Here is a 23,837-nt window from a genome sequence, read left to right as displayed (position 1 = left end):
CGACGAGAGTTGGTTACACCTCTAGAATTCATCGACGGTGGTTGGAACCGTAGAGGAAGACAGTTTTCAGCTATGAAAGAAGATTACGAGGTACTTTTCTTACCATTTCGTTTCCTTGTACTAGGATTGTTGTTCTGTTTCAAACTTCAAGCCCTAAAAACAAAATACCAAACAGTTTCTTAGAATTGGACTTTTTCCTTGGAAGGCAATTCGAAAGGCAATTCGTTTTTGTTAGAATTTCTGGGCAATCTTACTCACAAACCTCGTTCTTTGCTTTGATTCCACCATACTTCGTTTATCTATGATGTGAAACCTCACAGAGGTGAAGCTCGATAGTAATCTCCAAAAACACGATCCCACCCACCAAAATCGCATATGATGAAATCCAGGGAACCCCTGGTACTCCACCCCACTTCATTGGAGAAAGTCGATAGTTATATGTGTTTTTCTTGAAGTTATTTAAGGTATTCATGTGTTGCTTGGCCTCTGTACCTTGGTTTTGTCATTCTTTCAAAGAAAATAAAAAATTAATTTTTGAATTAATGCATCGTGCTTGATAGACCCAATGAGACATGGTGCACCCTGGGTCATTCTTCAAAACAGAGAGGTATAATCGACCATCTGCAATGTTAAGATCAAATAGAAGAAGAAAACTGGGTGAGATATGAGGAATTTCCGCATGCACACAGGGACACACACACACAAAGAATAATTAAAATATATAATATTTTATTATTATTTAGATTTTAAGAGAGCTAATCCAATGTGGACTAAACTATCTAAAAGTTTATGTTCTAACTAAAAATTAACATTCTAGCTAAATTATGGACTTGGTAATGACTAGACCATTACCAATGCTCTTAGACCTCTGCTTTTCCGCTCAGACTCTCTCTCTCACCAAAACGCACGCGAAGACCCCTTTCTTTCCCGAACCCTAGAAATCATTTCCCTGTCTCGACGCTCTTCTCCCTCTCGAACTACAACACTCAGCCCTTCTCTTCTCGAGTCACCCCTTCTCTCTCTCTCACCCCTTCTCACTTGAAGCTTTATTCTCCTTCTTCGGCACGGCATTTTGTCCCCAAAGGCCAAAAGGACTTACTTTTTACGCTACGCGGCTGAGCCCTCGTCTCCTTCTCAACGGTACGAGCCTTTGAAACCCCATTTCTACGTTCCCTCTTTTCTCTCTCTATCTCTTTCAATCTCGTCGGCAGTGTAAGGCTTTATATTGGTATTCCTACAAGGGTTTTTGAATTGCTACTTAATCTACTAGGTTTAATTCAAAGTTTACTTTTTCCGATTCATCAGAATAAAATAGATCTTATCCAATTTGAAAGCATAAGTGGTTTCAAATTCCAGGGTCCGTTGTCGATAAGTTCTTAAGGTTGATTTATTTAATTTTTCAATTTTCCAATTACGTATCAACCTTTGCTGTATAATAATAGTTTGCAAAGATGGAATAATGGGCCTTTGAGTACCTGTTATTGACGGACACATTGCATTCTTTGTTTGATTTGTTTTCTTTTTCTATTTCAGTTTCGGAACGGAAACATCATAATCAAATTGAGCAAGAGAGCTAAGACAAAGGATGTTTGGTTTGACTAACCGTAGGTATTATTTCTAACTTTTATAACATGTTCTTAGATGACGTTCTTGCTTTCCATAGCCGTCCTTTTCTTTTTTGGTTTTGGATTGTGCGAAGTGATCTTTTGCTAGGGAATTTGGATTTGATTGGAGGCTCTTGTATATTGAGTATCATAAATGGTTTAAATTTTCAAATTCGATCATAGAGCAAACAAAAAGTTTGGATTTATGCCATCAATGTTAAATTTTATTTTTATTTTTCAGTAATTTTGTTGTGCTCTTGTACCTATCAAGCAAAACGTTGTTGTGCTCTTTCTGTAGATCAAACATTCATGTTTATTTCTTAGTGTGAGCTCTACTTGCATTTATTAACATTTTAGTCATTTTTTACTCCTTTTTATCTGCACATCTTTGGCTATATTTAGGTTTTTGTTTGAGCTCCTTTTTGAATTGAAAAAACTAATGTGTTTGTTAATGTAACAGCTTTTGGGCAGTCATCTAGTAGCCCATTTGGGTCCCCATCCGTCTTTGAGCAGAACAACATTGGTGATGTAGACTTCATTAGAGTAGAGTGATTTCTTCTTTACTTCTTCTAAAATGCCTTATTATATAAATAATATGTTTTCCTTCTTTACTGTAAAATTCTACTGGAATTGATGTCACTTTTGTCTCTATAGGATCCTCTGTCTTTGGTCAGAAGGCTTCTTTTGGAGGGTTTGGATCCACTTCTACTCCAGCAAGTCCCTTTGGAAGCACAAATCAATAATCACAACCAGCATTTGGGAGTAGCATATTTGGTTCCTCCTCACCATTTGGTGCAACAAGTCAGTCTGCATTTGGTGCAAGTAGCACCCCTGCTTTTGGTGCTACAAGCACGCCTGCATTTGGTGCTACAAGTGCCCCTACATTTGGTGCTATGAGCGCCCCTGCCTTTGGTGCTGCAAGCACGCCTGCTTTTGGTGCTACGAGCACCCCAGCCTTTGGTTTTTGTTGTGGTCTAACATGATAGTAGAGAATAGGATTGTACGTATATTATTGTGTCTATATTGGGTTGTATCTGTTGTAATAGTTTTTGGTTGGTTCTAAATGTAGATGTATCATGTTAGTTTTAAATGTAAATAGAATGATCGGATCCTAACACGTATGATCTCTATGAATTATATTATGACAGCTTATTATGGATATTAGGTTCACTTTTCTGCATGTGTAGTTGGCATCTTACATTTTGAATCATAATACTTTGCTATTAGGTCTCCATCCGTGCAATATCTTTACATACAGTTGATGAATCATCACATACATCAAATGCGTTCCCATTATCAACTTTTCTTTCTTCAATTTTTTTTTTTAATCTTTTTCCTTTTACATTTTTTAAAATTAAGTGGTCAAGCTTTAGAAGCCAGCATCACTAACTCGCCCAAATTCATTTGGGATTCTATGAAACCAAATTGAAGCATCATACATCCAGTCAATCTGAATCATATTGGTATTTAAATGCTCTAACTAATAGACTATAATAATGTAGTTAAAAATAGTTAAAATATAAGCCATATTACACATTATCTAAATGCTTATTGAACCCATGCCATCACCCTCCAGGCCATACATCCAGACCATTTGCTAGAAAGTCCCCAACACACAGGACATAATCAATGGGTGACTTCATGCCTTTAACCTGTAATATCATAGACATGGAACATTCATGAAAGAACCTGCCTTATATATTTTCATTTGCAAGCAATACAACCTTAATTAAAACACTACAAAAAAACTCTCAAAGTATTCTCCACTTCATATACAAATTTATTTACAAATTTCTCAATTGGATTGTATCTATGGTTACTTCAAAATTCATCAGTTATAAAAATTCTTTACTACCAATCAATATAAATCAAGTGGTTATACATTCCTTTCAACTTCTAATACATAACAATCTCACTAATGCCCATTTTGTATGCTCTACCATAAGCTCCAACATCGACATCCAAAAGTTAAGACACATTCCAGAGTTGATTAGGATCAAAAAGCACCCATTTGCTTCTGCACGATGATTAAGAAGATAGTAAATGCAAATAGAAACACGTTTCAATTCCTACACATATATAATAAAATTTCACAGATATTTAGACTTTCACAAGTATAAAAAGCACAGTGGATGCGAACGCAAGCTTCTATGCATAATATGCCAATTTGTTAAGACTGTAAACATGACAATTGTGTTATTTATCAATTACTAGGAATTGTGCCGTAGAAATGATAATATCTCTAGTACCCTACTTTTGCATTTGCTATAGCATGTGGATGTTAGGCAAACTATTGCTACCTATGCATAGACCCTCCATCTTCATTGCAAGACAAATAAAAACTATTAATCTGAAACAAACCAAAGCCATTCCGCCCAATTACTACTCCCCAATCCAACCCATGCCCTGAAGTGCAGTATAAGCCAACAAAGCACCACCATAACCCCCACCCTTCCCCCCTCCCCCTTATCTCAAACAAACAAACAGAACCTCAACCCATGTATCACCATCAATGGTATAAAGCAACAGTACCAAAACCTTCTTGCGTACCCGAAACCATTAATTAGAAGAAGAAGAAAAAAAACAAAAAAAGAACTTCAACCCAGTATTGTTAATGCCATATTGTTGTTTCTAACAACAAATAATTGTGGACGCTTTAGTTCTTCAAGAATTTGAGACCATGCTTATGAACCTTATACCATCTGTGTTTTCCCCTTCCAACCAGTCCCAACCGATAAATCTCGCTTATTTCAGATTTTATCAACAACCAAAAAATCAGTGGCATACATACAACATCAACAACCCAAAAACCCCACAAAATACAGATCAAACAAACAACAAATTGCAGATCCATATACATAAAAACACACAATATGGGTAATGCTAGAAATGGAGAGATGAAACGAAAATAGAAAAATAACAACCAAAACCTAGAAAAATAAAAACATTTTTCTTTAATTTCTTAACCTTGTAAGATAATAAATGGTGTGTCTCGACAAAGGCACAACCAGCAAAGGACTGAAGCGGGCCGAATCCGTACGGAAATGGTGAACCCTTCGGAGAACTTTTCTTACAGGGTGACGGAGTGATGGAGCCACACCGTTCTGGAATGATGCTGGGGCGGGGAGAGGGTCAGGCCGGCAAAGGACACGAGCTAGGGGTGTGGAGGAGAGAACGTGGGGGAAGAATTCTGAAGAAAGTGAAGAAGAACTGGGGGGAAAGGGGGGGAAGAAATTGAAATGTTATGGACCTTTAATTTAAAAAAAGAAAAGAAAAGAAGAAGCCACGTAGGCTGGAGTGTGGAGGTTGAGTGAACAGTGGGTGGTTGTGTAGTATAACTCTTTTATTTTTCCTTGCGTTTCACATGTAGAATTTTTTCTTTCTTGTGCTTGAGTTTAAATAAAAGTTTTTTTTTTTTGAGATCTGTGTTTCTAGGGTTTTTTCGTTTCTGATCGAGGTTTTCTTTTTCCCTTGCGTTAGATTTCTTCCACTTTTTTTTTCCTAGCGTTTCATTTCTGCTATTTTTTGTTCGTTGTTGTTCTGCGTTTGATGTATACTATGTTTCATTTCTTCTATTTGTGTCCTTGTCTTTGATGTATGCTACGTTTGTTGTCCTTGTGTTTCATTTCTTCTATTTTTTTTCTTGTTATTTGGCATTTGATGTATATTAGCTTTGCATTTCTCAGATCTGTCTTGCGATTGATGTATATTAGGTTTGTATTTTTGCGATCTGTATTCGTATGCTTTTTCTCTTTTCCATTCAAGTTTTTTTTTTTTCTTCCGTTGGATTTCTTGTAGTTTTTTTTCTTTGTTCTTCGACTCTTCCTAGGGTTTTTCCATCTTCAATTCCTTATGAAGTGAATAAGGCTGGGCTAAAATTGCCTTTGGGTACGTTCTGATTCTTTTTTATTTTTTTTCCTCTGTTTAGATTAGGGCTGTGGGGACTAGAGGTTTGTGATGTGTTTAGATTATCCGAGCTTAATTTGCTTATAGCACTTAATGTCTTTGTAGTTGGTGGATCCATATTGGTCGACTCGTGGTTGACTTAAAATTTAGACAACCGGTCATGGAGGGGTTTTTTTTGGGGATATATCATATATACTCCTAGGACTCCTAGTTTTTAAATGATAATTGTTGATGGGCTTGTTTAACCGTTTTGTAATCTTTATGGGGGTGTTCTAATTTCATATATTTTTAATGTTTCCCCTGTTTGATCTTATTTCGGTTGTAAAACCTTTGGTTGTGGATTGAAGTGCCAAGTCACATGAACTATTTCTTGCTTATGATCAGTTCTCCCTTGTAGAACTTGAACCTCCCAAGCTTTTTTTTTTTGCTATCTGTGTTCATATGCTTTTTTTTCTTTTCGATTCAAGTTTTTTTTTCTTGGGTTTTATTTTTTCTATTTTTTTGTTTCTTGTTCTTCGACTTTTGATTTATATTACTTTTGTATTTTTCAGATCTATAGAACAAAAAATTTCTCTTGTGATCTGTTTTCCTATACGTTTCTCTTGCTGTGATGCATATGCATATAATCTAATTAGATACTGTAACAAATTCATTCATAGAATACAATTCATTCTTACAATACTGAGAGAAAAGTTTAAGAACATACCTACAACTGCTGAGATTCACGAGTAACTTCGTCCAGCATATTTTTTTTTAAAAAGTTAGAATACAGAGAGTAGAGAACAGAAGATACGGAATAAAAAAAACATTTTAACATTTAAATTTCAGTCTGATTGAATTTGTCAAACAAAGTGATAAGCTTTAACCGTAAAAAGACATTAACATCAAGTTGGCGAAGCAAAATGATATCAAGGACAACGAACTGAACAATAAAATTAAGGGGCAAAATTGGAAATAAAACAGGAAAAGCAAATCAGTTGGTGGCAAGGTACAAAGACCAAAATAACTGTCGGTAAAACAGAAGTAAAATGCAAACGACCGTAATTGCCAAATAAAACTAAGGGTAAAATAGGAAAAAAAAATTAGACGAAAATACTGTAGATAAGCGATTCGCACTTTATATATAAGTATAGATATAGATAATCATTCTAAGTAGTATCTCTAATATTGTTGTTGCTGATGGTGATATTATGAGATCTTGTCTACAAATTTCTTTGATTGTAGGTATGATTGTTGGCTGTAAGCTTGAGGATTTGTCTTCCTTCAGTTGTGCTTCTTTATGCGTAGAGGTTTTTGATGCAGGATATTGACGAGAAGGATGTTTCTCTTAGCATGTTTAAGAAGAAGGTTCTCTTAATTGTTAAGTCATTTCATTTTGTAGAAGTCCTAGAAAAAAGAATGAGGCTTACTGTTGGTTTTATATCCCATTGATGTTTCTTTCACACACTCGGAGATTTATAACTTATGGAAGAAATTGCTTTCTCATGAATAATGATTAGTCCTAAATTGTTTTTGAATGCAGAATTTGAGATTCTGGCTTTGCCTTGCAATCAGTTGGGCGGGCAAGAGCCAGGATCAAACCCAGACATCAAGCAGTTTGCATGTACAGCTGTACGAGGTTTAAACCAGAATTTTCCGTTGTTGATAAGGTGTGTTTAATGTGTTTTTTTCTTCTAAACAAAACATGATTGGCCGAGAGTGTTATTGAAGCAGTAAGATAGTGCACAACAGGTTCAAACTTAATTTGAGCACATCCTACCTCTAGCTATCCACCACTGTATTGCTCACACTAATAGGCGTCTCGTGGATATTAAAAGAACAGGAACTGGAATCTAAAGATGAATATATAATCATCGCTATCACTTGGTGATGCATTTTCTGTGTGTCTGAGACAAAGTGGCATGGAAACTTCAGCTTCAATTGTTTTACGTGTAAAGAGCGCTGGAAGAAATTGCTGTCTGCTTCTCTGATCTATTGCACAAACTATTTCAGGAGTATATCCTAAGGCTCCTTGCTGCATGAACATAGAGCTGCAGAGGCATGCATTGATCATCAACTATGCTAGGGGGAAGAGGAATGTATGGAGTATATACGTAATACGCAGTTTTAGTTTCCCTGTAAAGTAATTCGTGATTCATAATTATAATATTGCTTTCTTCCTTTCTCCTCCCCCACCTTTTCTGCCTTTTCGTTTTAATAAATAGCTCTAATACATATCTACAGCGATTGAGCCCCTCCTCTCTCTCTCTCTCTCTCTCTCTCTCTCTCTCTCTCTCTCTCAATGTATCAATTTGATTGTATTTGGTTGTAAGTGTCGAAAAAGACAAAAATGAAATAATAAAAAGAATATAATACAATATTTTTTAAGGATTGCACATTTGAAATGTAGTGTTAGGTTTTAGACCCACCACAAGTTTTACTTGTGTTTCTTTAGATGGGAGTGATCTTGAGCCAAATGACATTGAGTCCATATCTTCAGGCGGGATTTGAAATCAAGGATCAAGATTGTTTGAAGTATCTATACAACATTAAGACCTAAAATGAGAGAAACATAAATAAATGAAGTTAATTATACAATATTTATAGACGGCCCAAAAAAGATCTGGGGCTTCATTCAATAATTTGGGCAAAAGAGCATGGACCACACATCAGGTTGTATTAAAACCTAACCTGAAGCAATTCAGAACTTACTCATGGATCACTATTAAAAAAGTTCGAAATTGTAAATTTGGAATTGAAATACATCTAGCTAAAATATAATTTAAGGGTTTATTACAGGAAATGGAAGGAAGCTTCTTTTCATAGCAATGTAGACGCGTTCTTTTATGGCAGCCTCTTTGACCCAATTATATGGGCATCTCTTCATTCCAAAGCATTCCACCTCAAATCTCCCCCTGGAATAACTCACTTCGGCCGTCTCCTCCTATCAGTCTATTTCTCTGCCTCTATCCCTTTCATAGTCATTCCTCTCTCCACTTCCACTCTTCTCACGGCCCTGCTTCCTCCCTCTCTCATTTTCAAAATCATGAGTTCTACCTCTATCCTTGTGCCTTTCCCTGTCCTTGTCTAACTCATGTTCCCTTTCCTTGTCTCGGTTTTGAGGATTTCCATGGTGAGCTCTTACTTTGGCTTTGGCTGCGGTGCCGCTTTCTTGATGCGTCTCGGGCATCATTCCATCTATCCCTCCTCTCAGATGACGTTCTTGCTGCAGCTTCAAAGTAAAACGAAAAATACATTATTAAAATAGTTCTGAGCATGAAACATTAGGAGTTTTAGCCTGAATATGTGCTGTGCAATATTTAAGAAAACAGATTACAATGCTTACAACTAAGTACAGATCAAATCAAATGACATGAAGTTAAAAAAACATATTTAACAGTCATTTAATTTATTATAGAAACTGCTTTAAAAAAAATAAAATTATAATAGAAACTACATAATCCGCAGGAGCATCACAAAGAATAGCTGGCTTTCACTAGAACATGTTAAACACCAAATCCAATCCAGTCTTGCAATTTGCAAAGAACCGTTAACACAGAAGCTAACAAAGACTAAAATAAAAATCTATGAAATAGTTCTCATCGAAATCCAATTTGTTTTTCTTAGCAACTTGTCGAAATAGTTCTCATCCCAATTCTTACATCATGATAGAATTAAAAAGCAAGGAAAGCAATGGATAAACCTATATATAGCAGAGAATAGTAAACAAAACAAAATGAGTGGATAGAGATACACGAATTCAACCATGTTAAATCTTGCGTGCTTACAAATGAGAGCACCTATTCCCTGAAGAACCGCCATTAGAATCTAATAACCCATATTCAGATTGTAGCTACTGCCGACAAATAGCAACCTTCTTCTCAATTTCATCCGAACTTTTGATTCCCCACTCTTCAAGGGATTCACGATATTCTATCAAGGCTACCTCTAGATGTCTCAGCTTTTGTCTGTGGCAACATAAGAACAATCAAGAACTGTAAACACAAATAGACCACTCAAAAAAAAAAAAAAAAAAAAAAACAATCTACATAATTCATGGCAAGCAGGGAGCATTAGACAGTAGATGTAAATGAACTCATGTACAACCTTTTCTGCATAGCATTCGAAAAACTTCAAATTGGAATATTTAAGCTCCATCACACCTTAAAGGAAAAGAAGACCAAAGGGGAATTCGTCATAATTTTTGATAGGTGAAAGGTCTTATCAAAATTTTTTGCTAAACCATATTTTCTTGAAAGAATGAAACTATGACTGCACGTTACAATGGAAATATGATCTTGCCTTTACTCTTCATTCATTCTAGTGTCAGGTTGGGTTGGGATGCTCGTACCAATTGCAAACTCTATCTCATCAGTGTTACCAGGATCATCACCAGCATTCTCACTGAAGGGGGTGAGGGATATGGGGCTCAAAGCACTGAAGGGGCTGAGGGAGATGGGGCTGAGGTCTTTGTTGAGGGAGAAATCTTCGAGGATTTCTGGAGTGAGAGACTGAATGGGCTGGGGTTTTCGTTGGGGGCGAAATTTGTGAGCTGATTTATGGGGTGAGTAAAAGGGTTGGGGTGAGGGAGAAATCTTCTAGGGTTTCTGGGGTGAGAGATTGAAGGGGCTGGGGTTAGGGGGATCTCGGGTGAGGGTGAGGGGATCTCATTAGGGTGAGCGAGAAATTGAGGGGTACTTCGCAGTCGCTGGGGTGAGGAGTGAGGGAGAACAGCACGTCACGGTGTGTGACGAATTAACCGGAGGATGAGCAGATTTCCTTTGTTCTTGAAGTGTTCTTTATCTAGAATTCTGTGGAGATAATCAAAATGGCCCATAAACATAACCATTTTTGCTCAAAAACCCATCACTACTTGGATAAGAATCATCATCAATCCAAAACACAGAACTGGTCATTCAAGATCAAGAAACCCAACAATTCCAACTCTTAGCAACATTTGCAATGGACAATTTGTGGTTCTTACGAAACCAATCATACACAATTCTACCAGCCCTTCCATCGAAATGTTCATAACCAAAGTTTCTCAAACATTCAAAGAACACGCTAATGCATGGACAGCTAAACTTCATCAGGAAGAAAACACATATCAATAGCCACCAGAAGGATTCCATACCTTGGATTTTGATGTGACAGTTTGAAGTCATGAGAGCACTGCAGCAGCAATTTGTAAGTCTGAAAAAGGAATTGCGGCGTTTGTACATACAGCTTTCCTTCCCAAAAAAACCCAAACATTGGAGAAGCCACTGTAGCTCTCACAACCATACAAGAAGCCGAAACAAGGAAGTTGCAAAAGATCCTCATTCGAGGTGACTCAAAAAGCAGCCTACAGACCAGACAATGCATTCCATTATTCATGATATACACCAGCTGTTAAGCAGCTTTGACAAATGACAAGTAAAAAAATTATATCGATCACGAAATCAATGCGCGCATAACATTGCGCAATGGACGGCCTCCAACAGCCTGTATGGAAGCATACCCCTGATCAGCATTCCACAATGCTTATTAGACTTTCATGGTGGGAAAGATCCTCCCACAAGTTAGGCTCTTTTGTAATAAGTATTTGAAGGTTTGTATTTTGTAATATTACTCTTATTTCCAGTTTAACGAAACTTGCTTAGGAAAAAAAAATCTTCTAGTCCTTTGCAAGAATAGACAAAAAAGACATCACTTTATCATGGATTTGACCAAAACACTCATATTTCTAAATAAAAAAGTTGCCCAAATCCGAATATAACGTTTCATTCTCCCTCTCCCTGCCATGCATCTACTCCTCGCCTCCTCCACCATCGACGACTCCTCTTCAAGGCCCTCCAGGTCCATTCTTATTTCTAAACTCTTGCTTCGAAATGAATTGCTGGTGCATCTTTCGAATCCTATATACACACGACGTACGTACTTTGTTCAAAGTCCAATGATCTTGATTTACAACTATGTGAACAATGTGCAATGCTATTTATCTGATCTCCGAATGAAACATAATTATGGCAATGAGTTTGGTGGTACCTGATAATGTAATGCCGTACTAGCCTTTTTAAAGTAATGCTATGTGCCAGTGAACTAATAAAACTGTAAATGGCCAACGGGAACATCTGTGGCCAGCAAATGTCATTGACATCAGTGATGGCTCTGCAATAGGCAGTACCGATGCCTCTAAACTGGCCCCTCGAAAGTGACCCATATATATCATAAACACAACCTTCTATACTCGAAAGAGAGGACCAGCACCACGCAATATCTTGCCCAGGCTGCCCTGCAGATGACAGTCCTAGGAAAGGTAATGTCGACTGCCCTGGCGAAGAGTGCTTGGCCGCCATGGTCTGACCTATTCTTGCTGTCGAAGAACCAGCTGCAAAAGAATCTATAACCAATGAAGGGTAAAATGGGTTAAACGGGAACAATTGAGTCCAGCAATTGTCACTAATCCGAGTAATGGCTTCGCAACAAGCGGCGCCATAAGCATCAATTTTACCGGTAAAAAGCGAATTTAAAATCTCCAGAAGATAACCTGGGACATTTGTAAGAGAAGACCAGCATTGCCTCATAGCTCTATTTACAGGTTGCAAAGGTAAAAGCCCCGAAATAGATGGCTTTCTGTCCTGGACATGTTCAATTCCTTTAGGTACTGGATCAACTGCTGCACCTCTAGCACAAGAGTTTCTGATCAGTGTAGGGAAGACCGGAATGAAGGGAATAGTCTTACTCCAGCAATTATCTGGAATCTCCATGATGGCCTTGCAACAAACTAATTTTTCTCTTGATGAAACGGAGCGTTTCATTTAGGCTTGCAAAGCACACATCTGTGACTGCAAGAAGAATTATTCATAATCTTAAGGTGATTGTTAAAAATACTATTTATTTTTTTATTAAAGAAAATTACTATTTTTCAAAGAGTTTAAACAGTTATTTTTATTTATTCCAATTGATAAAGTAATTCTTTTATATTAAAAAATAATACAATAAATTATATTAATAAAATATATAAAAATACATAAAAATAACGAGATATGAAATTTTAATTTCTGAAATTTTAGACTCTCAAGATACATAGATAATTATAAAATAATTATTAGATGAAATAGTAATAATCAGGCAACATCTTTCTTTCTAATTTAGTAAAGAAATAGTAAATATAATTTTATTATTTCATTCCAATTGATTCATGTTATATTTAATTTAGATAATTTTATATTTAATTTTTATCTTAGATTTGTTTTATTCGAAATAATAATATGGTAGTGACTCTATTTGTGACGCCCCCAAATTTCCGTTTGGGATCGGACGAATATTTGAAGCGTTGAGACATGCAACACAAGGTTACCTACCCCCGTTCATGACATATAAGATGCAATGTTCCTAACATGCATCTAACATTATGCAATATTCGCAACGGATAATTTTTTTCTTTAGCAATACTATGCACCAAATTGAAAATATCTCAATTGCTTAAAACATACTTTATACATAAAGACTCATTGAGTAGATCACAACACTAGTCCAAAATGGTTATGATCCAAAAAATACTAAAGATGCAACTCCATTGTACAAGTAGTAATTTACGTTAACTACTATATTAACATTGACGTCGCACCGTCGCTTAGTCAACTGTGTCTAGTTGATCAGCTCCTGATTCTCCTTTAGGTCCTGTAACAAGATCTACCATTCGGGGGGAATGGTAGTTGGGACTACCAAAGTGAGATTTGATTACAAATCTCAGTAAGTTAACAAAAAACTTCCACACAAGCTAATGATGCATGCATGATAGTAAAAGCATAAATGCATAATCAAATTCATAAGTAATTAAAGTATAACTTGGCGTACAACATAGCATAATTGACATAACTTAAATTGAAACATGAACTGAACTTGACTTGACATGAACTTGATCTGAAACTTGACTTAACATGAAAAATACATACTCCACAGTTGTTGTGGCCCCATGTATTCTATGTGTAAATACATACTCCATAGTTGTTGTGGCCCCATGTATTCTACACAAACTTGACTTAACATGAAAAATACATACTCCACAGTTGTTGTGGCCCCATGTATTCTACGTGTAAATACATACTCCACAGTTGTTGTGGCCCCATGTATTCTACACAAACTTGACTTAACATGAAAAATACATACTCCACAGTTGTTGTGACCCCATGTATTCTACGTGTAAATACATACTTCACAGTTGTTGTGGCCCCATGTATTCTACGGAAACTTATTCTTTAACTGCTTAAATACATACTCCACAGTTGTTGTGGCCCCATGTATTCTACGTGTCACAATTGCTGTGTCTCACGTAGTATATGCGCCACAATTGCTGTGACCCCATACATAAGTAATCAAGATGAAACGTGACTGGAATACGAAATGACTGAAGTCCTGACGTAACATAACGTGACTTGAACATAACTTGAAATACATGACCAACTTGAGATAAAAACATTTCGTAACATGGCATAACATATAATAGACAACATATTTAACATGATATACTTGCAACAGTGAATATTACATGACTTGACATACATGTAATAGATGGCATACTTAGCATGACGTACTTGTAATGTACAGTAATACATAACAGAATATATTATGTAACAGATAAAAATTGATGACAGAATAAATTCTGTATAATAGACAATTACGTGATAACTTGGCATGGCATGACATATATGATAACACACATACATACACTGTAGTTCCTTTACCTAGCACACATACACAGTAGACTACTAGTAAGTTAAAAGCTAACTTACCTCGATCTCCGCGTTTCTTATAAAACTTCAAGTGCGATCACAAGAAACTGTAATTAGTGATTCTAAAAGTTAGAACTAAATCACTAATAATTTGAAATATGGAAAATACTAACTTAAAGAGTAAAATTTTCATTTTACTCTCTACATGTGGGAAAATGACCGTTTTACCCATAACTTAAGGATTTTGCATACTAATTCCAAAAGTTTCCAAAATTTACATTTCTCATGTAAATTTTGTCCTAAACTTAAATATCAACTCAGAAAAATTTAAAACAAAACACAACTATGAAGAACACACTATGGCCAAAACATCCATAAGTCATTTCCCTTAATTTTTGTTGCAATTCCTTCCAATTTCAAAACTCATGCTTAAACCAAAATTTTGCAACAAGCATCTTCCAATCCTAAGTTCAAAACCATACTTAAAACATACATTTAGAAAAAGCTAATAATTAACACCAAACTATTTTGTAAAAAGATCCAAGCACTTGAATCACAAGTTTTAACCTTAAATTAAAACATCTCCAAGAATTTCAAAAATCAAATCTTATTTCTAACATATTCATAATATCATCCTAACATCAACCATGCTTTAAATCATCAAACTAAAGTCACCAAAATCACAAAATAACATTTGGAGTTTTTAGTTTTACACTTAGTCCAAAAATAGAAACTTTTTCCTTAACTAGTTTTGATAAATCTCTTGATCTATGACTTATAAATATATGATCTTCAAACCAAACCATCACATGGTTTAAAAAGATGTCCTAAAACATATATAAGCTTCTAATTCAAGATCACATGGTTAGAAATTAACCAAAACATAAATTTAGCCAAGAATATCTACACTTTGGCTTATTTGAATATCTCTTTGCATAAAATTTTATATCTTTGAAACTAACATCAAATATCTTTAAAATAATAATATAACATGTATATAAGATGCTTAGAATCCTCCAATAAAATTATTAAAGTCATTAGAATAGGTTTAGACCATCAAAGAGTTAAACTTTTTAAAACAGAAACTGTTTTTCTTCTTCCAGTTTTTAAGTTTCTAAATCTAAGAACATCTTTCATCAAAACCTTTAATCATGCAAAAATCCTCAACCAATAGTCATATATACATGTTAACAATACTCCATAAAAATTTCGGACCAATATCTATCCATTAGCTTGGTCAAAAACTCCAAACTATAACATATTCTCTAGTTTACCTCCCAGAATGACCTTTCTATAGTTTATACAATATTTGACTGACCAAATGATCTTCAAATGGGGCAAATAAAAGATCCATGTAAATTAGACTAAAAAAGGAACAACTTATATGAAGGAGATTTTATGATAAAACACTTACAACAGCTTCAAAATTGGCGTGCAAAATACCTCCTAAAAGCTGTCCGAGAGAGAGTGTTTGATATTCTTTCAATGGAAAGTGTAAATGAAGATAATTTCGTGGGGTGAGGTGGCTGGAGATAATTATGGATGAGATATGGAAGAGATGAGGCTGGAGTTGAGAGTTGAGTGTAGTTTTCTCCTACCCAAAATATCTATAAAAGATTATCTCATAATATTATATCCAATAGTATCTACAAAAAAATCAACTTAAGATATTTTTATCTAATAATATCTATAAAAATCAACTCAAAATATTTTTACCCAATAATATTCATGAAAATTACCTCAAGATATTTCTTTTTATCCAATAATATCTACAGTTTTGAATAGACGTTTTGTCCGAAAATATGAAAAAATGTTATTGCGCCATAAGACTTTAAATAACCCTCCGAATCTAATGGCACAAACCATAATACATTTTGACACTTCTAACTATCTCCAATAATCAAAAATACACTTCTAATACCATAGTAAATAATAACACTAACTATATAGTTAGACAAAAACCTATACGATTAATGGATTCGTGAAAACTTATGGGGTTTTCACGAGGTTCCTAAAGTTAATAGAAATTTCATAATTGAATTTCTAGCGGGCTGTTACACTATTATTATCTATATGTTACTCTTTTTGAATTTATTTATTTTTTTGAATTTTTTATTTTACTTAATAATTAAGAAAGTAAGTATTAGTAAAATTATATATTTTTAAAATTTATTCTTAATAATTAAGGATATTAAAAAATATTTAAAAATAAAGATTAAAAATAAACTTAAGTAATAGATAAAAAGTAATAAACCCTATCACTGCCCTGGTTCGAATTTGAGAGTTTTTAACTGCAAAATAAACATATAAAATTACACGTCAAATAGTCACTTCATGCATCTACCTATTTCCCAATTTGCACTCTTCTTCCATCCTGTTTGTACTATACGCTTCACACGTTTCGACCGTAGGCTTGGCCCGGCCGCCACTACCGACCAACCGAAATCCTGCTGGGTGATCTTTTCGGTGCAAGGGGCTAGCGGAAGGCAGGGCACCTATAGAAAATTAAGGTGGTTTCTGAATTTATTCAGTCGAAATGCTTCGTTCATATTTATATAGGATGGTTAATGAGCAATCTAACAGAATACCAGCGAAAGCCCATTTTAATGGCTCAAAGAACCTGACTTGGAGGCGAAATCCATAATTTCGAATTATTGGATGTTTCCTTAAAAAAAAAAAAAAAAAGAAGACTAATGGGGAGTTTCGGCTCTTAAGTTGGGGTTTAATGTTCTTAACGCTTGAGAGCACTGGTAAGTGGCTTAAGTCGTCTTTGGAGGGGTTCTATATGGTCTGTAGCACGGTTTTGGATGAGGCGGAACCCCATGAAAACGGATTGAAGTTTGGGACTTGGTTGATGATTTCTTCTAGTAGTTTTTTAGCTGAATTGTTGACTTTAAACTTGGTCGCTATGCGTCGTTGTAGCATGAATTATGTTTTAGTTTTGAGCTTACTGGTCTGGTAAATAGGGTGGCCGAACTATAGTGGCATGAACGCCGAATCACAAATTGTCTAAATTCTTGCAGTATATTTTTTGTGGATAAGTTGAGGCTTTGTAAGGCCTTAAAGGTTTTCTTTTTATTAAGTAATGAAAGTGTTGATTAGCTTAACGATTCTCATTGCAATTCACGTGCTTTCCATCTGATTGAGAATAATGGAAGGGGAAATTGTAAAGCTTTGATTTGTGGGATTTCATTTGAAACAGCTACAAGCATGGTTTTAATTCGAAAGTGCTCTAAAATCCTGGGTAATTTGGGTCAAACTTTGAGTATGGTCTGGCTGGCCACATATAAACAGAGAAATTTTGAGTTCTGACTTCTAGTACTGCTCTGGGTTCCCCTAAAAGAAATGAAGTCCTCTCAACTTTTGATTATTTTTCATGGTTGGTTATAAAGAAATCCATTTTTTCATACTTGGAAATCAAAGAGAGTTGTGAAGTCCTCTGAACTTTTGATTATTTTTCGTGGTTGGTTAAAAAGAAAGCCATTTGTTCATACTTGGAAATCAAAGAGAGTCCTACTATCATGAGAGGAAAGAAATATATATATATATATTTGTTGTATTTATTTAAGTCACTAAAGATGCGATAAATGTTAACAGCGTTTGATTTCTCATTTACCTTTTGTGTTTTTGCTTTTCTTCTCAGATGGCAGTGGATGTCCTGTAAATATGTCATTTTCAAGGCTTTGTAGAAGAAGCAATCTCCTTCCTTGCAATAAGAATTTACAACACACTTATCCTGAAGCGAGGTAATTCTTTCATAAAACTAATATTGCAACTTGAATCTTTCTTTGGTTCTATTTGCTTTGGTAGAAAAGTTGGTAGATTATGCCATGGAAAATTAAAAATCCCAGAGCTAGGACTGAAATTACATGGATTGAGGTAGTGAAAGAGACTATGTTTCAGATAGCGTCGAATGACAAAATAATACATGTGGAAGGCCCTATTTGGTTGATTAGCACCCACAGAGAAGGCCCCGTTTTAATTGCGGTTAGGTTTTGTTTAGTTTACTTGGTTTAAGTTTTATATTTTCTTAATATGCCTAACTTGCTGTAAAGGCCATGCATCTTCAGGGAGCATTTTGAGGCATGTTACTTGTTTACTCCAGCTTCAGAGTGAGAATGAGATACAATAATATGCATAAAAAATATCCCATCAACTATTTGTTTTTCCAAAGTACCAGAGCATGATAATTGTTTTTCAAATTTCTCCTTATATCAGTAAATCATAGTTTATTTGCTGGTGTTTTTTACACGTAGATGGAATTTGTTCTTGATTCAGGTGCATGCCTAATATTTTAGGCTAGTCAAGTTATAATCTCATCGGATCTAATACTGGATATCAGAGGGGTTACAATTATGATATTCAGGGCTTGAACTTAGGATGTGAATTTAGTACGAGGCCATTTGATAAATGTAGCTGGTTTTCCCCTTTTGCTTCTGGGTATGCTGGGAGATTTTTTCCTTTGCTCAATATTCAGTGACGCTATGCCTCTCTAGCTTCCAGAGAACAGAAATCACCGAAGACTCTTTTATACCTTATGGCTTTGGTTTTTGCAATGGTGGGTAGTAGCTATGCTGCTGTTCCACTGTACAGAAGGTTCTGCCAAGCTACAGGGTATGGAGGCACTGTCCAGCGACAAGAGGTGTGATTGAATTTTTTGCTGTGTTTTATTTAATTTTAAGTTTTCTTGTCTGATTTATCATCTTTTCCCCTTCATATTTCCTCTATTCTTTTTCTTTATTACGGCAAGATCTTGCTATCTGTAGAGTGTAGAAGAAAAGATAGCTCAGCATGCTAAAGACGGAACTGTCGCTACATGGTGTGATTTATATTTCATAGATGAGGCTCATTCCTTTCTTGTTCCAATATGAATGACGATAGCTTTCTGAATTCTCAATCGGAGCTAAATGTAGTTGTCATTACTAGTTCTTTTGGTATTTTCATTGTTTCTGATTCTGTTAGTACCCCTTGTTTTTCATTGTACTGTTTTTGGAGTATGTGTTAATTCCTTTTGTTTGATGTTTTTTGTGGAGCAAGTGGTTTGAAGACTGTGATGGCATTAAAAAGAAAGGAAGAGAAGAAGGCAAAATAGCCTGTAAAATTGTTTCTTAATTCAAAGTAGCCTGTAGAATTGTTTCTAAGTGACGAGTTCGCATCCCTATCCTTCACATGTGGTTCTTCTTTGGACTCGATAAACTCTACATTTACGCAATTAAAGGTCCACCCATAAGAAAGTGTCCTTGCCCTCATACAATTCACAGTCAGTGATTAGGAAGTGATGCCGCTGTGGAAGCCCCTCATCATCCAACCATGCACTATTTCCACTCAACTTGTAACTGCTATAGAAGTTATCAATTGGTGTTGCAATAAGGAAATATACTCAACTTGTAACTGCTATAGAAGTTATCAATTGGTGTTGCAATAAGGAAATATGAGATTATGAGTCACATGTTTATATTCTTTTTTTTTTATAAGTAAGTCACATGTTTATATTCTACCTTATACATTTAAGTTGAAATATTCCATGTATTTGGGAAGAATGTCAATGAATGGAATTTGATAATAATGACACTTCTTACGTTTTCTCCCTCTACATTGCCTTATGAATTCTTGTTGTTATCCTTGCAGGGAGATTGTAGTGCAATTCAATGCCGATGTGGCAGATGGAATGCCATGGAAGTTTGTGCCCACTCAAAGAGAGGTTCTTTCTTTTATACTACATGGGTGTGTGCGTTTATAACTTACATTAACAATGTGCTTGAATTATTTGTTTAAGTTATTAGTTTGCTTAAAAAATTATCATGTGAAAAAAGAAAAAAAAATAGCATTAAAGACACTCCTTGCGCAAAGAACATTCTTTAATCTAGAGCATGTGTAATGCCCCACTCCCGGATGGGTTGGAGAGTTACTTTTTCTCACTTCAAATCATATATCGTAGTAGGCATATAAACTCCAATTTCTCAATTACACATAGGACTCTCTGTTTCAAATCAACTACTCCAATATAAATAATGTAAAACACCACAAAATCTCAAAAATAAATGTCAACCTTCCCCAACACTAAGTCATCAAAACACGATAAAATTACTTAATAAAATTTTCTAATAATCATAGCCACCTTCTAAGCTTAATCCGCTATGCTTAAATCATCTCAACCACACTCCCTAATCTTGATCTTCAGTTGAAATATTCAAATTATTTGAAAAATATTATGGAGATAAGTGGTAAGTTATCAACAACTCAGTAGGCAGAGAACTCAGTGTGCCTGGGCTGTTTTATTGGTGGCAGTGGTTGAGGGGAGGGGCGGCAGCCATGTGGAGGAGCTTTGGCAGTGGGTCTATCCCACGGTGGTGCAGTATAGCAGGGTGGTTTCCGCGACCTGCTGTGTGTGGGACGACTGCTAGTGTGGACTGGAGGGCTGTTCGTGCATGCAGGGGCAGCGCTGTGGGAGGTTCCCAACCTGCTGTGGCTTGAGGTAGAGAATGCTCGCTGGAGAGAAACCTTGGAACTGCTGGTTTGCCGTGGGCTGTGGGAACAAATTGAGCAACTGAGTTGGTTTTCTACGGGTCTCAGCGGTTGTGGCGTGTTGCCGTGTTCGTTGGGTGCTTGCTGGACGTGAAGACGTGGAGACGTGGGGGAGAAGCAACAGGGAGGAGAAACCGCCGGGTGGGTGTGGGGTGATGGGCTATGTGATGGTGGTTAGAGCGGTTCCATCGTACTGTGGCTAGAAGTGATCTGCTGTGATAGCGAACAACGTTGTTAACGGCTTGAAGAGGGAGGGAGTATGAGATTATATTTTCATATGTGCAGCCTAGTTTTGCAAGTGTGTATATATATATATGTAAGTTGCTGGGAACCTAGAGAAAGAAGAGGAAGAAAGTATCGTGGTTAGGTCGTTAACAGCTCCAAATGTGATCTCTAATTCTAAAATGGGTTCAACTCATCTCATTTGTAGATTTGGGCTTTAACAAAAGTCCTGGGCCCAAAACCAAGGAGCCCACATAATCCATAATTATTAAATGGCTTTAACCTCATTATCAAGCCCAATAAAAATCCCTATTACACCATAATAAAACTTGGGCCGTAATCTAATTAAAATTACTCGTTAAATCTCAAATGGCTTCCTATAAATATCAACCTCAATAAATTTTTAGTTCACGGGCTTGGTGCTGGGCCTGGTCATGTTTGTGTGCCTGTATGTGTTTTGGTCTTCTAATTGGGAAATGCTCTGTGCAGTTTCTGTTGCTGAGCTGTTATTATATTGGTATCCTTTTTGCAGGTAAGAGTCAAGCCTGGAGAAAGTGCTCTCGCATCCTACACTGCTGAAAATCGAAGTTCAGCTCCAATAACTGGTGTTTCTACCTATAATGTCACCCCCTATGAAGGTACTGATAAGTGATAAATACTGTTTAGTATTTGTTGATATCAAGCGTGCATAGGTTTCCTGGACCTAAACTGGGTGGTGTTTCACTGTAATATCATTTTATAATTCTAAGATATGGTTATTTCGTTCTCTATTAAATATTGACTTTCTTTGTATGATTAATTAGTTGCTGACGTCTATTGTTTGATGATTTAAGGGACTATTACCTGTGCTTAGCTGTTAGAAAGAATCTTGATTATGTTTAAGAAGCTAGTTTTATGTTTGTTATTTACCCTCTTTTTTTTAAGAAGGTAGTTAAGCTTATAGAGTTACGGTCTTCAAAGAAAACTGAAAAAGAAGAAATAGGAAAGTAGGGCAGCTGCACTTTGAACAAGGCCTGCAAATGTTTCGTTGTTTCTAAGAAGATGACTCAAATTATTTTGTTGGTGGTGGATTTTGATTGGCCTCTTGGTGGCCCTAAAGGAGATTCCCAAGCATTCCCTTGCGATTTAAAATCTGCAGGAGGGAAAATGATGCTTCTTTTTTTCCCTCCCTCTTTTCAGGCTGCAGTTTACTTTAACAATATACAATGCTTTTGCTTTGAGGAGCAGCGTCTTCTTCCTGGGGAGCAGATTGACATGCCTGTAAGCACTGTTCTTCATATTTTAAGTGATTTGATCTGAAAAGCTGCTTATGATTACTCTATAAGTCATGTTACTTATATTTACCAAAAACGCAGGTATTCTTTTATATTGATCCTGAGTTTGAAACAGATCCCAGAATGGATGGCATCAATAACGTAATCTTGTCATATACATTTTTCAAGGTCTCTGAGTAATGAAAGGGATCCTGCTATTGCAGCTTTGCAAGTTCCCTGAGAACATCTGAGGGAACGAAATTTTGTATTAAAAGGAAGAAGATTGCGAACAAACATAACAAATATCAAAATTTTTATTATATATATTTAGTCTTTAGCTTTTTTTTCTACATTTTGTCAGCTCTTATCTGATTATCTATGTTTCTTGTTCCACATTCAGTGCAAACTAAAGATCCCATTAAATTCTATCCAGGATTTTGAGGGTCTCAAGTGAAAAAAAGATACACACACAAAGTGAGTTTTATAGTATTTATTGAATATTTAATGTTATTCGAAAAACTCATATGAGCAATATTTTAATAGCTAGATGTTGTGGCATTCATTCCATGTGTTTGTCTTTGTCCCATTTGAGATCCTTAATTTCAAACAAAATTTTAGGGCCTTTTTTTATTTTTATTTTTATCCTTTAAACCTTTACCTTCGGTGGATTTCAAAGCTTTTGGAGCAAAATGTTGCATTTATTACAAAAACATATGAAAGATCGTTGCCACCTAATTTGGAATGGTAATGACAAATATTAGAATAAAGTGGTAGATGACTTCAATGTTGTCAGTTACACAACTCTTTCCATTTCTGGTAGGACTTGGAAATCTGAAATCATACAGATCAAGTGGCCAACCGTAAAGGGTAATTTAATGTAAAAATTGAAGTTCGCAAGTAACCCGTAAAAATTAAATACATTCTATAGCGCAATGGGCAGCTTCTACGAACCTTTATGGAAGTATACCCCTTATCTCTACTAGCTTGTTTGTTGGATTTTCACAGTGGAAAGGATACTCCCCAACTGGTCTGTAATAATATTTTAGCTTGACATCTGAACGCTTGTATGGTTGCTTTTCTATTAATAAACTTGCCTTTAGAGAAGAGAACCAAAAAAAAACCTGTAAAAATTGCCTCTATGGGTTTGCATGAGATACCATTTTTAACGTCTTCTCAGTCTCAACAGCAGTGCCGTTCGTGAAAATTCTTGCCCAGGGAAAAAGAAACAACAATTGAACCTGGTTGTGGAAATTATCTCCTACCAAAAAACAAATAATAATAAGGTTGGTATAAAGTCTTACTGGTGACTATTGCCCTCTAGTCTCCAAAAGTTCAACAACATTGCAAATTAACGAATCATGCATGCAGCAAAGATAATGCATCTGATTGAGGAACAGCTGGCTAATCTCCAACCATGTTCCAAATAATTGCTTCCAGCATATTTTGAGCAAATTTTCCATTTTCTCTTGTTGATTACTGTAGGATTTGAACAATAACATTCACTCCATGATGAAATCAACAAATTAAAGCTTCTTCAAATGCTAGAGAATTTCTATCACTATTTGGTAGAAGAGTCCACCAAAAGTGGTGGTTTGTCCATCCTTTCCTGTTTAGTTACAATTGTCTATTCA

General features: G+C 35.7%; 2 protein-coding genes across 15 annotated transcripts; one reads left to right on the top strand and one right to left on the bottom strand.

Annotated features, from left to right (window-relative positions):
- Nucleotides 1–8,070: 8,070 nt before the first annotated feature.
- Nucleotides 8,071–12,253, bottom strand: LOC122302967. Of its 6 annotated transcripts, none has more exons than XM_043114461.1 (5): nucleotides 12,019–12,253; nucleotides 11,517–11,871; nucleotides 10,624–10,833; nucleotides 9,255–9,457; nucleotides 8,071–8,715 (listed from the first exon to the last, which is right to left on the bottom strand). In XM_043114461.1, exons 1-4 carry the CDS (start codon nucleotides 12,236–12,238, stop codon nucleotides 9,343–9,345), a joined length of 900 nt encoding a protein of 299 aa, XP_042970395.1. In that variant the 5' UTR covers nucleotides 12,239–12,253; the 3' UTR covers nucleotides 8,071–8,715; nucleotides 9,255–9,342. The 6 variants fall into 6 exon arrangements, with proteins under 6 accessions (XP_042970395.1, XP_042970392.1, XP_042970393.1 ...); XM_043114458.1 differs by having other exon boundaries at nucleotides 8,071–8,721; nucleotides 9,278–9,457; XM_043114459.1 differs by having other exon boundaries at nucleotides 9,278–9,457.
- A 4,285-nt stretch (nucleotides 12,254–16,538) lies between these two features.
- Nucleotides 16,539–22,558, top strand: LOC122302965 (cytochrome c oxidase assembly protein COX11, mitochondrial-like). Of its 9 annotated transcripts, none has more exons than XR_006240565.1 (9): nucleotides 16,539–16,716; nucleotides 17,850–17,952; nucleotides 18,485–18,848; nucleotides 18,973–19,025; nucleotides 19,835–19,907; nucleotides 20,495–21,047; nucleotides 21,486–21,591; nucleotides 22,133–22,213; nucleotides 22,309–22,558. XR_006240565.1 is itself a non-coding variant. In XM_043114455.1 (8 exons), the coding sequence occupies exons 3-7, from the start codon at nucleotides 18,744–18,746 to the stop codon at nucleotides 22,147–22,149; spliced, it is 354 nt and encodes a 117-aa protein (XP_042970389.1). In that variant the 5' UTR covers nucleotides 16,539–16,716; nucleotides 17,850–17,952; nucleotides 18,485–18,743; the 3' UTR covers nucleotides 22,150–22,213; nucleotides 22,309–22,558. The 9 variants fall into 9 exon arrangements, 3 of the variants coding, with proteins under 3 accessions (XP_042970389.1, XP_042970390.1, XP_042970391.1); XR_006240563.1 differs by having other exon boundaries at nucleotides 19,835–19,930; XR_006240568.1 differs by lacking the exon at nucleotides 18,973–19,025.
- The last annotated feature ends 1,279 nt before the right edge of the window (nucleotides 22,559–23,837 follow it).

The sequence above is a fragment of the Carya illinoinensis genome, chromosome 3, assembly GCF_018687715.1.
Source record: "Carya illinoinensis cultivar Pawnee chromosome 3, C.illinoinensisPawnee_v1, whole genome shotgun sequence".
NCBI lineage: Eukaryota > Viridiplantae > Streptophyta > Magnoliopsida > Fagales > Juglandaceae > Carya > Carya illinoinensis.
The sequence above is the reverse complement of the archived record's forward strand: the minus strand, read 5'-3'. Positions and strand labels throughout refer to the sequence as shown.